This window comes from Ochotona princeps, chromosome 2 (genome assembly GCF_030435755.1).
Source record: "Ochotona princeps isolate mOchPri1 chromosome 2, mOchPri1.hap1, whole genome shotgun sequence".
In the NCBI taxonomy this organism is placed as follows: Eukaryota; Metazoa; Chordata; class Mammalia; order Lagomorpha; family Ochotonidae; genus Ochotona; species Ochotona princeps.
Window position 1 is genome coordinate 78,075,816 of NC_080833.1, and position 17,612 is coordinate 78,093,427.

General features: G+C 42.1%; 1 protein-coding gene across 1 annotated transcript in view; it reads left to right on the plus strand.

Moving 5' to 3' along the window:
• Window positions 1-17,612, plus strand: part of BRDT (bromodomain testis associated) — a 53,453-nt gene that overhangs the window by 17,932 nt on the left and 17,909 nt on the right. Inside the window, exons 7-14 of the mRNA XM_058659136.1 lie at window positions 5,065-5,237; window positions 6,482-6,835; window positions 8,221-8,349; window positions 12,731-12,919; window positions 14,085-14,257; window positions 14,342-14,631; window positions 14,721-14,834; window positions 15,203-15,355. Of these exons, the coding sequence (XP_058515119.1) occupies window positions 5,065-5,237; window positions 6,482-6,835; window positions 8,221-8,349; window positions 12,731-12,919; window positions 14,085-14,257; window positions 14,342-14,631; window positions 14,721-14,834; window positions 15,203-15,355 (1,575 nt within the window). The remainder of the gene's footprint in view (window positions 1-5,064; window positions 5,238-6,481; window positions 6,836-8,220; window positions 8,350-12,730; window positions 12,920-14,084; window positions 14,258-14,341; window positions 14,632-14,720; window positions 14,835-15,202; window positions 15,356-17,612) is intronic.

Sequence of the window (17,612 nt, forward strand, 5' to 3'; positions counted from 1 at the left end):
AGGAGAGGACGGCCCAAGGCTTTGGGACCCTGCATCCACGTGGGAGACCTGGAAGAGGTTCCTGGTTCCCGGCATTGGTTTGGCGCGTACCGGTCCGTTGCAGCTCACTTGGGGAGTGAAACATCGGATGGAAGATCTTCCTCTCTGTCTCTCCTCCTCTCTGTATATCCGGCTTTTCAGTAATAATAAAATCTTAAAAAAAAAAAAAAAAAAAAAAATTTGGCATTGCAGTGCAGTGAATTGAGCTGCTGCCTGAGATGCCAGCATCCTTATGTTTGAGTCCTATCTGCTCGTCTTCCGATCCAGTTCCCTGCTAACACATATGGTTAATAATGGGAAATGACCCAAGTTCTTGGGCCTTTGACACCCATATGGGAGACTCGGAAGGAATTCTAGGATTCCTGTTTTGGTCTGACTTAGCCCTTACAGTTGGGGAGTAAATAGCAGATAGAAGACCTCTTTGTCTCCTCCTGTCTGTAACTCTGACTTTAAATTAAATCTTAAACAAAAAGAAAAATCAAGAAGGTGATTTCTCTTTCACAGTTGTAAATGTTAAGTATATGGTTAAGTGGGTGGTATGCGAAGCTTTGTGGTGGGTTCATGGTAGACATTGTTTTGTTGATAGTAATCTGTACTTTATTCTTGACAGACCTTGAAGGTGGGTCATGACTTTTAGTTTGTTTTAACTAACCCTCAGTCTGACATTTTAATGAAAGGATGAAATTAAACCCTTGAAAGCTAGCTAAGACAAAGATCCCTGTAAGTAGCACTTACATTGTTCAAGCCAGCTGGTAATTATTGCTGATTTAAATTATTATCTATGGCAAGGTAAAACCTATTTTTAGTATGTTAATTTTTTTACAGCAGTATTTAAAATGGTGTGTGGGGAGTGGGAATCTTCCGTGTATTGGCTCACTCTCCCAATTTCCACATCAGCCAGAGCTGAATCAGTCTGAACCCTGAGACCATCCTGGTCTCACAGTGGTGGCAGGAGCCTTCCACTGTCTTCTCAGGTAGGGCAGCTAGGTCTGGGTGTAGGTTTAATCTCCTGTGCCACAACAAGAAATATCCCTCCCCCTTTTTTTTTCTTTTTAAAATTTATTTGAAAATTAGAGTTAGAGAACCAGGAGGAAAGACGAAGAGAGAGGTCTTCTATTCATTGGTTCACTTCCCAAATAGCTGCAATGGACAAGCTAGGGCCAGGCCAAAACCAGGAGCCAGGAGTTCCCTCCAAGTCTCTGACATGGTGCAGGGATCCAGGCACGGGGGCCATCTTGCTCTCCTTTCCCAGGGACATTAGAAGGGAGCTAGATGAGAAGTGGAGCAATTGGGACTCAAACCGGCACCCATACAGTATGTCTGCATTGCAGGCAGAGGCTTAATCCACATGCCACAAGTGGTCATTTTATGAGACATTCCGTCTGTTGTCACAGAAGTCTGGTTGGATTAAAGGAGTTGGTTGTCTTGTCCTTCATGTACATCAGAAAATGCACTTCATCCTTTTTTCTGGAGTCAGCAATGAGAGTAACTAGGTCCTGCCACATGTGCTCCATGATTGGACCACAAATCCATAGGATGTTCCCTGAGATTGGGGAGCCTTCACGATGAAGGCACTCGGGCCCCCCAGACCAGGTCATTCTGCCAGTTTTCAGGCTCCTTGGAGGATAACATGGCCAGTTGGAGTGACCCCCTGAATTCCTACTAGGCCCTTCTCTAGACCCAACTCTTATGTGCACCAGCAGGTATGATGCTGTAAACTGGTCCACTCTAGATTCGTGCCCATAGCGGGATTCCCTGGCCTGGGCGAGATGACCTTCTAGAACTCCCATGAGGCTAGTCTCCAGACCCAGCTGTGGCACAAACTGATGAGTGTTGTGACCTGACTTGTCCTGCCCCCAGACCCAGCACTTGTGTGTGCTGCTGGGTGCTGTGGTCTATATTCTATGTAATAGCAATGTGATCTTTTAGAAACAAGGTAGGACACATCATGTACATGTTTAAAGGATGTCTTTGGCTTTCCATGAAGAATGAAATCAGAATTCCATCCTGCAGCCTTTTATGAGCTGGTTCTTGCCCAATTCTCTGAGCTACTTTCTTGTCACTGTGATCTATGGCTTCAATAAATGTATCCTCCAAATGTCATATGTAGGAAACTTGTTACCAATGTGGGCAGCAGTGCACATCCCATCCAGCGCCCTGCTCTGGCATGAGAAAGCAGTAGAGGATGGTTCAAAGCCTTGGCATCCTACACTCATGTAGGAGACCTGGAAGAGGCTCCCAGCTCCTGGCTTCATACTAATAAGATGCTCAGCTGTGGCTGTTGTGGCCATTTGGAGTATGAGCCAGCAGATGGAAGATTTTTTTTCTTTTCTTCTTTTCTTCATAAATCTGTATTTCTCATAAAAATAAGTAAATCTTTAAAAAAGAAAAGACCTCTGTCATCATGAAGATATTACGGTATTCATGGCTCGAATTGCATGAGTGTCTCTCTCTCTCCCTATGGGATGGCTCCTGTCATTGATACACACATGGCTCTTGCTGGTTGGGATCAGACGCTGGTGCTGAGCTCTTGGACTTTGCTTGCAGACCATGAGCTCAGCCTGGTTTTCAGCTGTTTTCTGAAGACTGACAGAGTCACTAAAGCCTTTCAGCCACTGGTTCCCTTGGAGTGCGTTTGTGCTGCCACCCTCTCTCCACGCTTAGCCTGTTCCCCGGCTGGCTTACTGCTTCACCATGTAGTGGCTTCCTGACTGTAACTGTCAGGCCTTCCTTGGCCATGACAGAGCTGTGACTTCCTCGGCACCATGTTTATTGCCTTTCTAGGACTTTGTATCACTTACTATGCATTTGATTACTTGTAGTTTCTGTGTTTTACACTGAACAATGTGCTCCACAGAGAGAGAAGCTGTGTCTGTCTGATTCATTATTGTGCCCTAGAGATGGTAGCCAATGCCAAAAAGACGTAATAAATGTTTATTGTGTTTCTCTTATTATCAAGTACTGTTTTTGGGGTAAGAGCTGGGGATGACCAAACAAAATTCCCTTATTCATTTCGAATTTTTTTTCCTATTTGGAGATGCAGACATAAGTAAGTATACATATTCTTTTCTATGCAGATCTGCTTAGCTCTTGAGTTAAAAAGAATTCAACAGTTGGAGTATCAAAGTATATAGTTATGTCTGAATCTGTTGGGTACCTCAGTTCTAGTTAGTAGTGAGAGATCAGATATTAAGGAATATCAGTGAGATTTCAAAGTGCACTCAGACCTGCTTAGTTCCTGAGATTATCGAGAATTGCAGACGCGGGGATACTTTGTGTAAAATGTGACACTGTGTAGGAACAATGCAGCAGAATAGAAGAGCCAGAAGTAAACAGTGGTAGGATAGCCAGGAGAAGGTTGTTTTAGTGGTTTGGCTAAAAGTCTGAAAACAGTATTGGTAGATGCCATGAGGTTATCTTCCTAGCAGAGCAAACACAGGGGTGCTTTCAGAGAATTTGTGGATTAAGAAGAATTAAAAGAGAGGCCTATTTTGGTGTAAACACTTTTTAAATCCAATGTAGTTTTTTTTTTTTCATAATAAATATTTTTCCTGGGAGCCTCCCCCCCTCCTTTTTCCCTGTTTTGTTTTTTGTTTGTATGAGAGGCAAAGACAGACAGAACTCCCATCCTCTGGTCCATTCCCCAATGCCTGCCATGGCTGATGCTGGGACTGAAGCTGCCAGGAATTCACTCCACGTCTTCCATGGGTGACAGAGAGCCTTTCACTTAAGCCAAGCCTTGCTGCCTCTCGGGATCTGTATCATCAGGAGTCTGATCCTGAGCTGGGGCCAGCACTCAAACCCAGGTACTCCAATGCTAAAGCACTAGGCCAACTGCCTGCCCGCCACATTACCCTCCTGAACATTTCCAGTAGTCCTCATCGCAGGAGTTAGTGCATGGTATGGCAGTTGAGATGTTCCTTGTGATGCCTCCTTCCCATATCAGAGAGCCTGCTTCAAGTCCTGGCTGTGGCGTTGCTGATCCAGCCTCCTGTGAGTGCATGCTTTGGGAGGCAGCAGGTGATGGCTCAGGGAACTGTCCCTGCCACATATGTTGGATCCCTAAAATGAGTTCTGAGTTCCTGGGTGCAGCCTGGCTCATCCTTGGCATTAGGAGAGAAAACCTGTGGATGAAAGATTGATCTTTTCTCTCTTCGCTTTACTGTCTCTGCTTTTCCAGTAGAATGAAAATAATAAATGTAATGAATCTCAAAGACTGCTTGTGGTTGCTAAATTTAAGGTCACCAAGAGCAGTCAGTAGGTTTGTGTGAAATAAGGGGGAGGGGAAAACTGTAATAGGGAGTTGTTGTCAGGACTTTGGCCTTTCCTGGGACAGATGAGGAAAAGTAGGGGAGGGTGTGAAAGATCTGATCTGGGCTTTAAAACATCACTCTGGTTTCTGTTTTGAGTATAGGCTATAGATTGTACCAGCAAAGAAAAGCCTTTGAGGATGCTGTTGCAGTAAACCAGTTGGGAACTGGTGATGCCTTGGACCATGTTGGTTACTACTTGTGTGAGAGGTGGTTGGCTTTCGGATAGGAAGATAGAGTTAACAGGGTGTGCTGGGTTTGATAGAAATGACTCCAAATTTTTCACTTGAGCAATTAGAAGAATGCAATTGTGTTAATGGAAGGAAGGCCTTTTGCAATACTGTATTTCAGGGTGGTGCGAGCTAAATAGTCCTAGCATTCTCTGAGATAATATAGGACCAAAGAACATGTACTGTTACTCTGCTGGCAGAACTGTTTTGAGATCTCTTGAACAGAGTCATAGCCACACCTTTTATTCTGTGAGCCAGTGATGGGATATCTGTAATAATTTTGAAATTCTTAGATATTGATGCAGAGCATTCTGAACGTTACCTTTGAATTGGTCTAATGCTGTCGGCAACAGTATAGGAGGATTTCAGAAGACACAGGGAGTGCAACTGTTTTGCTAAAACTTCGAACTCAATGAATTAAACCAGGGTACTGAATGTTTTACATGTTAATCATTCAAGTATTTGACTGATTTATTCTTTACTAGGCACCCAACAGGATGTAGCTGTTAGTTCTATAAAAGAAAAAACATCCCCCAAGATAACCGAAAAAGTACTTGCTCAGCAAGTGATACCCTCTGTATTTCCAGAGACATCCATTTCTCCCTTGAATGTGACACAAGGAGCTCCACCCAGTTCTAGCTCACAAATGATGACCCAAGTAAGTTTGCTATAGTTTTCAAATAATTGATTACTGAAGTATTTCAGTGCAACTCTGAACATTGCCTGTTCTTTTTTTTTTGACAGTTATAAAATTTGGTCTTCAACATATAGCAATCTGTGTTTAAATTTTATTTTTAATATTGTTTACATAGTTGAGGGGGATGTATGCCCATGTCAGTCAGCCTTTAAATAGGAAAGGGAGGGTCAGGTTGGAGGAAGATGAATGGGATACTTGTTTCTGGCAATCTTAAATTGTTTAAGTTCTCTTTCTCTCTGTATTTTGTGAACACAGACACCATGTTTTACAGATTTTCTAGGTAGACTTTAAAATGTTAGTGTCTTGATAGTGGAAGAGTCTGAAGTTGTCCATGTCCACGATTTTTGTTTTGATTTTTCTTCTGGGGTGTCTGGGTCACCTGGCCTGTGTCCTCAGGTCCACCTGCGCATTGGGTGCCTGGGCCATGAGCCCTTGGGGTGAGGGCTGGAGGGGTGTGTGGGGCGAGGGTTGCCTGGGTCCTTAGGCCTGCCTGCTTGGTGGGTGCTAGGTTCATGAACCCCATCGGTGTGGGGTCTGGCAAGGCCCAATGGAAAAGACAGAGCAGTGGATCGTCACAGGCCTAGATGCACGCAGAGGATGTGGGGACCCATTGGGGCCTGCAGAAGACATCTGGTACCATAGCAGAGGAAGGAGGGCAGAACAAAATGGACAACTACCCCAACCATGATGATAGCAAACATCTGGATAAATGGAGACTATGTTGGCCAGTAGACATTGGAAGGATTTCCTCATCCTTGGATTGGTGATACTGACAGCATTTCAGAACTATAAAAACCGCTTAAGTAGATGCTGCACATCAGGGGACCATGGGTTGATATCGGGTGGCCATTCCCCTTCCCTGGGTACTGGGAAGGTTGGGAGGGCTGGTGTGCCTCCTCCCCTCATCTCCCTGCTTCCCCCAGATTAAGGAAGAAGAAAAAGAAAATTTGAAAACACTGGTCTCACCTACTTTCCCCTAACCCTCGATTCTTCCACCCTGATTAACTATGTAAACATTATCAAAAATAAAAGTTTAAAAAAGCCGTTTGTCTGCCTATCAAAATATTAATTGACAGCAATATAAGTAAAGACTGTTGCCAGTAATTATTCCTCCTTTTTGTTTTAGCTGATAAGGATGCTGATCAAAAAATTTTTGAAAACTATTGCTGAAAATGTCACTTTAAGTCATTTTTGTTTTGTTTTAGGTTACAAGGGGTGTCAAGAGGAAAGCAGATACAACAACTCCTACAACTTCTGTAATTAAACCAAGTAGTGAATCCTCTCCAAAACTTACTGAAAAAAAGTCTGTGGGAATACCACAAATGAAAGAAAATGTGCTAAACAATGTTTTGCCGGATTCACAACAGCAACATAAAGTTGTAAGAAATGTTAATGTAACGGAACGATTAAGACACTGTAGTGAGATTCTGAAAGAACTGCTTGCAAAGAAGCATTTATCGTATGCCTGGCCCTTTTATAACCCTGTTGATGTTAATGCTTTGGGACTTCATAACTACTATGATATTGTCAAAAATCCAATGGATCTTGGAACTATTAAGGTAATTGTTGCCCTAATAAGTGGAACAACTTTTCTTGGTTATAAAAGTAATTTGTCATTATGAAGAAATTTTAAAATCCAGGAAGATGAATATAATTTAAGTCAGCAGAGTGATAATGCATCTTCTCATTTTTAATCGTTGGGCACATGCAAAGTTTCTAGATCATAGCGTTTCGGTTACCATATTTAATATAATCTATTCTCTGAATTAGACTGCATTTTGGGCATTTTTCTGATACATTTTTAAACAAAATTTAATGCCTAACCGTATTTGTTTTGTTTTGATAAGACATTTAGTTTCTAATTGTCTTCCTGCCTTTTGATCTATCTGATTGGTAAGAATTATCTGTTTTAAAAAGTTTCATTTACTTATTTGAAAAGCAGAGTGACAGAGTTTGCACATACTGTTTAGCTTCCCAAATGACCACAACAGCTGTGCCTGAGCCAGGCCAAATCCAGGGACCTGGAGCTCCATCCATGTCTGTCTTGTGAGGGGCCAAATGTTTGAGCCATCTTCTGCTTTCCCATGTTGGCTTGGAGCAGGCTCAACGTGTGCCTTGCCCGTATGGGATGTGGTGCTACACCTGTGGTTTAATATAATGTACCACAACACTAGCCCCTTATCCTCATTTCTTGTATTCTACGGTCCTGTGGAAATGTTCTTTGTGTTGAAGTGCAAAATTAGTGACTATCCATAGGAGTTTTTAGGTTGTCCACTTTTAATAGTTATGTATCTTAAAGCTGTCATTTTGAATAGTTCTTAACACTGACTACACTTCTAGAATGGCAGACTATAGAATTCTGGAATGACAGATTATAAGATTCTAGGATGGACAATTCTTTTCCATGAGCATGTGGCAGCTACATCCTGGCATCTGTTGGTGCTGGTATAAGATACCTGCTCTCAGGCTGTTATCCTTTGGTAGGTAATCTTTCTTTAGTTGTACATTTAATTTTACTCATCTTGACTGGAAATTAACACTTCCACTTTGAAGACTTGTGTCTTAAATTCTGTGAATAAGTTTATTCTCCAAAATATGAATTTCTGGGGTGGCCATTTGGCCTAGTAGTTAGAATGTCGATGACTATACCTGTGTCCCATATCAGAGTTTCTGCATTTCTGCTATCAAATATGCTTACACATGATTTTCTGAAAATACTCTATTCACTCAGCTTTTATGATTTTCTTCTTAATCTTAATCTGGAATGCTCTCCCCCAATAACTCTATGTGTCACATCACCAGATGATTTTCAGAGTCTAAAAATTAGGAACCATGTTTTTTTATGTTCTTGTATATGTCTGTGTTGTTAAACAAGATAGATGTTCAAATAATTGCTGAATTGAGCTGTGTTGTTTGTAAATCCTAGAACTTTTTCTTAATCTAGGGGAAAATGGACAATCAAGAATACAAAGATGCTTGTGAATTTGCTGCAGATGTTAGGCTAATGTTTATGAATTGCTACAAATACAACCCTCCAGATCATGAAGTGGTGGCAATGGCAAGAACACTGCAAGTGAGTTGTTACCTGTACTCTGAAAGTGTACAGATAAGTTTGAAAGTTTGAAAGCTTCAGAACTATTAACTCAAGAGATAAAGAATAGCACTCACATCCTTGTTTGAATATTCCAGAACTACATATAAATTATATTTTTGTTACTGGGGAATTGTTTGCTTCTTGATTTATAGCAACCTTTAGTAGCAAATCTTTCATGAACCTGCATACAACGGAAATTAGGGAAATGTCAATAAAGAGAAGATGATAAATGCCTAAGATAACCTTGATTGGAGTCCATGTTTAATGGAAGGGAATGTTCAAGAACTCCCAAAGCGAAACCACTGAGAGGCAGAAGGGTGCTCCAACAAATCATAGGACCCTTGCAGGAATGTCTCCCATATAAATTAAGAGATCTCTCTTGCCTTAAAAAAAAAAAGGAGCTCTTCTCCTTCCCCCCCCTCCCTTCCCAGTCCCCTTTTTGCACTGCTCTCCACCACCTTCCCCCCACCCACCCCTGTTCCTGCCCCACTGGAATAAACCTCCTAAGATACCTCCTCCCGTCTGGTTTTAAAGAACCAGGTTGCAGGAATTAGCTGTATGTAATAATATCATAATATCGTGTGAACTAAAACTAGCATTTGGTGTCATGACTGGTCTGTTTCCCCCGGCACTTGGCTGTGTGGCCTTAGGGCCTTCCGCCACTACCTGGACCCGAACCATCAGATGTCTAACCGTGAGAAGTGTGATCTGTGTTAACTGTCTTCATCTGCAACACTGTGACGCCTTAGCAGCCATCAGAATCTGTCTCCATCCGCCCGCTGCTTCACGAATTCATTTTCTTTTTTTTTTTTAAGATTTATTTATTTTTTATTACAAAGTCAGATGTACAGAGAGGAGGAGAGACTGAGAGATCTTCCGTCCGATGATTCACTCCCCAAGTGAGCCGCAACGGGCCGGTGCGCGCCAATCCGAAGCCGGGAACCAGGAACCTCTTCCAGGTCTCCCACGTGGGTGCAGTGTCCCAATGCATTGGGCCGTCCTCAACTGCTTTCCCAGGCCACAAGCAGGGAGCTGGATGGGAAGTGCAGCTGCCAGGATTAGAACTGGCGCCCATATGGGATCCCGGGGCGTTCAAGGCGAGGACTTTAGCCGCTAGGCCACGCCGCCAGGCCCATGAATTCATTTTCAACGGCCTCTTCCTGACTTTGCCTTACCTACCTGTTCCAGAATTCTCCACCTCCATGTGACTGTTCTTGAATTTATCTGACCTGACCGTACTTGCATCTGCCTCCATCCAGCAATGACATAACCCAGATGCGTGCTCTTGGTACTCCATCTCCACGTGGAGCACACAAGGGTTGTCACTGAGCACTCAGCAGGATGAGCAGCATGTCCCCATCGAGACTCCTGCACTTGGCACAGAAGAGCCTGCTGGGTCATGAGGCCTTGGCCATCCTTAGTCTGGACCAGCTTCCCACTGAGATGTTCCCTGCACTATTCCTGGAAGCCTTCAACAGGAGGCTCCTGAGCGTCCTGAAGGCCATGGTGAGGGTCTGGCCCTTTGAATTCCTCCCGTTGGGCGCCCTCATGAAGAGTCCTCAAGTGGACATCCTGAAAGCTGTGTTGGATGGTCTCTATATGAAATACACCCAGAAGTCTGACTCCAGGAGAGGGAAGCTGCACGTGCTGGATTTACGGGATGCAGGTCTGAATTTCTGGAAAGTGTGGATCGAGAGCCTGAATGACGAATGATCTCCAAAACCCAAAGTGAGAAGACAACCAGTGGAGCACAAGGGGCCCAAGTCAGCCTTGAAGGTCATAGCCAGCCTCTACCTCACCACAGCCACCCATGATGAGTTCCTCACCCACCTGTTTCAGTGGGTGAAGGAGAGAACCAGCCTGGTGCACCTGTGCTGTCGCCTGGTGCACCTGTGCTGTCACCAGCCGAAGATCTCGGCGAGTCTCATCCACAGCATGAGCAAATTCCTGGACATTCTGGAGCTTGGCTGCATCCAGGAGGTGCATGTGAACTCTGTCTGGCAACTCACCACCCTGGCCAAGTTTGCTCCCTACCTGGGCCGGATGAGCAGCTTTCACACATTGTATCTCTACCACCTCTGGTTCCCGACCCCTATCACCCTAGAGGGCAAGGTGTACTTCAACACCCAGTTCGCCTCCAAGCTAGCCAAGATGCCCCACCTTCGCAGCCTTCACATGGACTCTGTCGACTTCCTGGAGGACAACCTGGACCAGGTGCTCAGGTGCCTGAAGAGCCCCCTGGAGACTCTCTGTAACGACTTGCCAGCTCTCAGAAGCTGATGTCCACTATCTGTCCCAGTGCCCAAGCCTCAGCAAGCTCCAACACCTGCACCTGAGCGGTGTCAAACTGACCCACATCAGCCCTGAGCCCCTCCAAGTTCTGCTAGAGAGAGTGACAGCCACCCTCATGACCCTGAACTTGATGGACTGTGAGATCAACGACTCCCATCTCAATGCCATCCTGCCTGCCCTGAGCCAGTGCTACCAGCTCACCACCTTAAGTCTTTTGGGGAACAGAATCTCCATGGCCATGATGGAGGAGCTGCTAGAGCACACAGACAACCTCAGTGCTCTGAGAGTGGAGCAGTACCCAGCTCCGCTGGAGAGTTACGACAACCAGGGCATTGTCCAGAGGGGAAGGTTTTTCCATATCTGTAGAGAGCTGATGGGCATCCTGGAAAGAAGTAGAGAGCCTAAGAATGTTGTGTTTAGCACTAAGCCCTGCGGGAATTGTGCACAACAGATGGTGTTTGGCTATAATCACCGTAATTGGTGCGAGTGCTACCTGCTGGACTAACGGGTAGACATGTCAAGATCTTCTCTCCAGATTTTTCCAACAAAGAACTGGGATGAGTGTGTTTCAGATGGGCTCCAACTCTAGCTGCAGCGAGAAGGGGCAAAGCAGCCTGGGATGCGGGGCTTGCCAGGCCCATGGGTTGACCTGAGTGGGGAGGTGCTGGGGTCCGTGAAGTAGGTGTGGACGGCACGAAGGTGTGAAGAGAACAGTTCCCCTGTTTGGTAGGGTCCGGGGGAGCTTCCAGCTGTTTGGCAGGGCCCGGCAGATTTCTTCCTGACCACCTTGATGCAGTCTCACCTCCTTTTTGCATAGACACTCAAGCACCCCATTAAGAATTCTGTAATCTATTGAGGCATTGTTTGCCCCTGTGAGATGGCTTTGGCAAGTAATGTGAGCTTCAGAGTTAATGTTATTGATAATATTTTTGGTGAGTGGGCCTTTTTTTTTTTTTTTTTTTTAAAGATTTATTTTATTTTTATTACAAAGTCAGATATACTGAGAGGAGGAGAGATAGAGAGGAAGTGGAGCTGCCGGGATTAGAACCAGCGGCCATATGGGATCAAGGCGAGGACCTTAGCCACTAGGCCACGCTGCCAAGCCCGTGAGTGGGCCTTTAACTGCGCATAGGAGTACAAGTAAACCCATGCCATTTCTGGACACCTTATTGTGTACTTACCCATTGCCCTGAAATCGGGCCCAGATATACAGCATGCCTTCTGGGAAATGGCTTGAAAGAATTTTACAAAGTAATGGAAGTGATGGGAGTGAGAGCTGAGGCTGCTATGGCAATGAATGTGGTTGTTGTTGATTCAGGGGCTAGCCTGTCTTTGCAACTTTTTGGAGCGTGGATAGTGTAACTGTTTTAGCCACTTCTATGGTTTTTGGCTGTATGGATTGGGAATGCTTTTGTTAGGGAAGGATACTTTTAATTGTTGTCTCATTGTTTGTGGGGTTGTGAAGTCTGTAGTTATGGGGGGATTCTGTATTTGGGATTTCTGTTTTGGATTTTAGGTTTTTCCCCTTGTGGCCTTTGATAATGGATGGATTGTGGAAGTGAAGAATGTGGTGAGAATGTGCTACTGGTTGGTGGATGGTCGCGTGTGTCTTGGCCTTGGAGTCCTGGCTGTTGCTTCATAGCTACTGTTAAAGAGTGAATGATGGCTTGCTTTAAAAAATGTGAATACAGTATTTTGCAGAATTATCTTTTGAGACACCTGCTTAGCCTTGAAGTGCAGACGGAGTGAACAAATGTCTGTACATGCCCCCTGAGTCATGAAGTAAAAATAAAATAATTAGTTGCTTGTGCAGAGGCATGTGAGGTATCTGAGCAAATAAAAAGGACAGCTTTTTCTTGGGCTGTGGTGGGAACGCAAAAAAAAAAGGAGGGAAAACTCCTATTAAAAAGAGAACATACAAAACATTAAGGCATGTTTCATATTTTGAAGTGAAAAAATCTGTTCAGAGGATGATGCTGTAGTGTACTTTTTGTTAGAGGGTGTTATGTATTGCTACTGTAAGTCAGAAAAGCAATAGACTGTTACACCATCTAATTTTCTATTGTAGGATGTGTTTGAAATGCATTTTGCAAGGATCCCAGATGAGCCTGTTGAGAGCATGGCAATGTGCTTCCTTAAAACAGAAACAGCCAAACCCGTTGGTAGAAGAAGCAGTAGTGAAGCTTCTTCTGAAGACAACTCATCTGGGGATTCTGAAGATGAGCAAGTTCAGCGACTTGCAAAACTTCAGGAGCAGGTAGTTAGCTGTGCTGCTGCAAGTTCCCATGTCTTCTTAGGAGATGTTGATTTATTATCAACATGTTTATATTTGTGTAGAATATAATCAACATATTTATGATTTGTGTAGATTTAAAGCTTATTTATATTCAGATCACTTACCAAATGTGGCTTTGTATACAATTAGCTTGTTTTTTCGTGTTTGGTAGGTTTTTCTTCTCAAATAACTGTATAGTATTAAAATGCTGTTATTTAAAAAAAATCTTCTACTAGTGTTGTGACACAGTGAATTAAGCTGTTGTTTCCAGTGCCGGCATTCCATATCAGTGCTGGTTCAAGTCTAGGCTACTTTACTTCCCATTTAGTTCCCCAGACATGCAGCTGGGAAGGCAGCAGGTGACCTAAATAATTGGGCTCCTGCAAAACTGGTGGGAGACCAGGGTGGAGTTCCTTGCTCCTGGTTTCAGCTGTGGGCATGGGGCAGTGAAGCTTCTCTCCCTGTCATGAACATGTTTAACATTTGCTGCTTTTCATGATACAGTTAGCTTACTCTGATCTTTTTTTAAGATTTTTTTTTTTTTATTGCAAAGTCAGATATACAGAGAGGAAGAAAGATGGAGAGGAAGACCTTCTGTCCAAAGATTTACTCCCCAAGTGACCGCAGTGGCTGGTGCTGTGCTGATCTGAAGCCAGGAGCCAGGAACTTCCTCCAGGTCTCCCATGCTGGTGCAGGGTTTCAAGGCTTTAGGTTGTCCTTGACTGCTCTCCCAGGCCACAAGCAGGGAGCTAGATGGGAAGTGGAGCTGCTGGGATTAGAATTGGTGCCCATATAGGATCCTGGGGCGTTCAAGGCAGGAACTTTAGCTGCTTGGCCACCGTGCTGGGCCCGCTTACTCTGATTGTAAGCTTCATTAATTAAAAACTTAAAATGAGCTGGAAATGTTAGTCATTGTTAATCTGCATCATTTAGATGAATATTTGGGTTTATAGATTGAGTACTTGATGGTGTTTACAGTGTGATACATACTCTTCAAAACAATGAGCTTTTGCAATGCAATAAAAACTTGAAGGAAATGCAATATAAAATTTTGCCCAGAGTACTCTTTTATTTTAGAGTGTCTTCATTTCTTCTAGTGCTTTTAATTTTTCAGTCATGAATGTTTAAAATTTCTTTCTTTTATCAGCTTAAAGCTGTTCATCAACAGCTACAAGTTCTATCCCAGGTACCTTTCCGTAAGCCGAAGAAAAAGAATGAGAAGTCTAAAAGGGACAAGAAAAAAGAAAAAGTAAACAACAGAGATGAAAATCCACGGAAAAAACTTAAGCTAATGAAAGCAAAGGAAAAATCCAAGAGCAAGTGAGTATCTTTTTCATGGAGGTGTTCAAGAAAAAAATAACATTAGCCAAAGTAAATTTGGCTGGATCTAATTTTTTTCTGCAGTCAAACCAAGAAGAGGAAGCAACAGGTCTCTGCTGTGAAATCGGAAGAGGAAGATAATGCCAAACCTATGAACTATGATGAGAAAAGACAGCTAAGTTTGGATATAAATAAACTCCCTGGAGAAAAGCTTGGGCGAGTGGTTCACATCATACAGTCAAGAGAGCCTTCCTTGAGAAATTCCAATCCTGATGAGATAGAGATAGATTTCGAAACACTGAAAGCCTCGACACTAAGAGAACTAGAAAAATATGTTGCAGGATGCCTGAGAAAAAGACCACTGAAGTGTCATGGTATGTATCTGCGTTTATTAACAGAAATCAGTCTAATATTTGTGATAATTTTTGCCTGTTCTCATGGTGCTTCCTCCTAAATCCCACAGCCAAGAAAACCGGGAAGTCCAAAGAAGAACTCAATTCACAGAAAAAACAGGAGCTGGAAAGACGATTACTCGATGTCAACAATCAGTTAAATGCTAGAAAACGTCAAGTAAAACGTAGGTGTCAGTTTGTAAGTTGCTTCTGTGACTTGAATGTGTTTGTTATTCTGTAATTACAAAATTTTTTGAAACTGTATTTATCTGAGAGACACAATGAGGGAGAAATGGGACAAGAGAGACAGATTGCACCCCTTGGTCACTCCCCAAATGTTCATCCACTGTGGCAAGGACTGGGAGGGACAAGACTGGAGCCAGGAACTCAATCCCGGTCTCTATATGAGCAGTGGGGACCCAGATACTGAGCATGTCCACTGCCACTCAGGGTCTGCGTTGTCAGGAAGCTGGAATCTGGTCAGATGTGCTTAGTGAGATGTGACAGTTGAACTGTTATGCTCAGTGCCTGCTCTTGTTCCCCAATGTTGTAGCTGAGAAGACAGAACCAGCTCCAGTAGTTGGAACTGTCTCCCGTCTGAGTGAGAGCAGCAGCAGCAGCAGCAGCAGCAGCAGCAGCAGCTCTTCAGGGTCCGGAAGCAGCAGCAGCGACTCCAGCTCTTCCGACAGCAGTGATTCCGAACCAGGTTAGCTGTCTCCTTAACCGTACCTCTGTTGGTGGGGAAATGTTTTTCTTGTGATATTAACACTTACATACATTTTGAAGAAATATGTATTTAATTATTTAATTGCATGTAGATGATCTTAACTATTTTCCTTAACGAGGTACTGTATAAAATGAAACTACACATATATTACTTGTAGGTTTGTCATGTTAAAAATAAGTTTGCTCAAGATAGAATAGTCTCTTAAGAGGTGATCGCAGACCTGAAAAACAAGAAAATGTCAGAAAATAAAATATGGGTCTTCATTTCTTTTCATAAAATACAAAGACTTTTTGAGAGCACCTTTCTCTTTACTTTCCATGATGTTGCATGATCTATCCCATTCTGAAACAGCATTCTGAATTGAATTATCTTTTTGAGTTAAGAACGATCATTTCAAGAGCAAAAAGGAGATTTTTTTGTTTACTTTCCTGGTTTCCTCACTGTTGAATATTGATTCCCATCTGTAGAAAAATGTACTTTAAATTGGTATCCTCAGTTATATTAAAGAATCATATTCTCTTGTTTAGTTTATCAGTTGTATTAAGCTTAGATCATTCATGCTTTCTTTGTGTTTATGTGTGGGTTTGTTTTATTGTTAAGTTGTATAGATGACAATTGCTGCCCAAGGATGCTTACCTGGCTATGTTCCATCGTTAGTGAGCAAAAGGCAGGTTCAGAATATAAGGCACTTCTATCCTAAAATTTGCTCGATTTTTAGATGTTTTTATGTGAAGTGTTTCTTTGCATGAAATTCAGTTCTTTTAAACAAAAAAGGTCCCTACAAAATATTGTGACGTCAGGAATTCTTATCACTTGTATGAACATCCCAGTTTTTCAGTTTAGTAAGCAGGATCTATTGGCTTGCAGCGTATTCTGTTTCACTCATGCTTCTGTTTAGTTTAGTTATATGGTACAGATTGCTACATTTTGTTTTGATATTTTAAAAATATATAGTAGGAAATATTTTGGTAAGAATGAGCAAATAGTTTTGTTGGAATTTGTCATACTGGAACATTTTAAAATCAATTTAGGGCTCTATAAATATTTCCTTTTTAAACATCTAAGCATAAAACAGCACTGGAAAAATCTAAGTTGGATTTAGCATCTTAAATTGTAATTAGCAGCTGTAACTTCATCTAATAAAGCATTTGTGGCCTAATGAGTTAGAGCACTGTCTTTTATTTGTAGGATAAAGCTCTTATTTTATCTGGTAATTTGAATTACTGTTGAGCAAGAGGTGCTTTAGTACTATATGCAGAAGTATTCAATTAAGTACTTTACTACAAATGATCAATTTCTGAGAGAATATTTCTTTATGTTATCTGAAGAATGTTTATCATCAACTATTTGTCCTTAAATGATGGGATATGTGTGTATTGTGTGTATACACCATATTATATATTATATATACATATACACACATATGTATACATATGTATATACACACCATATTATCCTTAATCACAGAATAACTCAGCCCTAATCTCACTTCTATTCTTAAAGCAATACTGTTCAATTTTTTTATAACTGATTTTTCTATACAATGTCACCTTTTTCTAATTAAGCAATTCAGACACTGTTGTTAAAATAAGAGACGAGACACATTTCAAAGTTTCTACCTACATTATGGATGATGTTCATGCAGTTTGTGACAGTAAGGTTCATATACCTTTGAACCTAATAGTGTGAACTGTTATTTATTCTTGAAATTGTAATTATTTTATGTGTGTTGCAAGTTGCAAAATCTAATTGCTTAGTATAATAGATAAATATTAACTTCAGTTATACATATTAAAATTCTTTAAGGCTCTTAATTTCCCAAGCATAAGCTAAGAGCGTTTTTTTTGTTTCTTTGGAAACTGCATCAATGAAAATGTTAAATCATAGAACTACATTGTGACTAGGCAAGTCAGATCATATCAGTGGTAATGATTATTATTAAATCAGGTATCTGTAATTTGCTAAATTATGAAGAAAACATTGTCAAAAAAATGGATTGCAAATTTTTATGTCAAAATTTCAGGGTTGGGAGAATAAGAGAATATGATTTGTGACAATTGTATGCCAAAAACTTTATCTGCTGTAACTATTGAAACATAGCCTAAAATATCAATCGGAACTTAGCTTAACAATTATGATTCATATAGAACTGATCAGTACAGTTGAGTGTCATGGTTCCCAGAGCCTCAGCTCACAGGGTTTGAATATCCAAGGTATGACCTGCAGGCTTATTTCT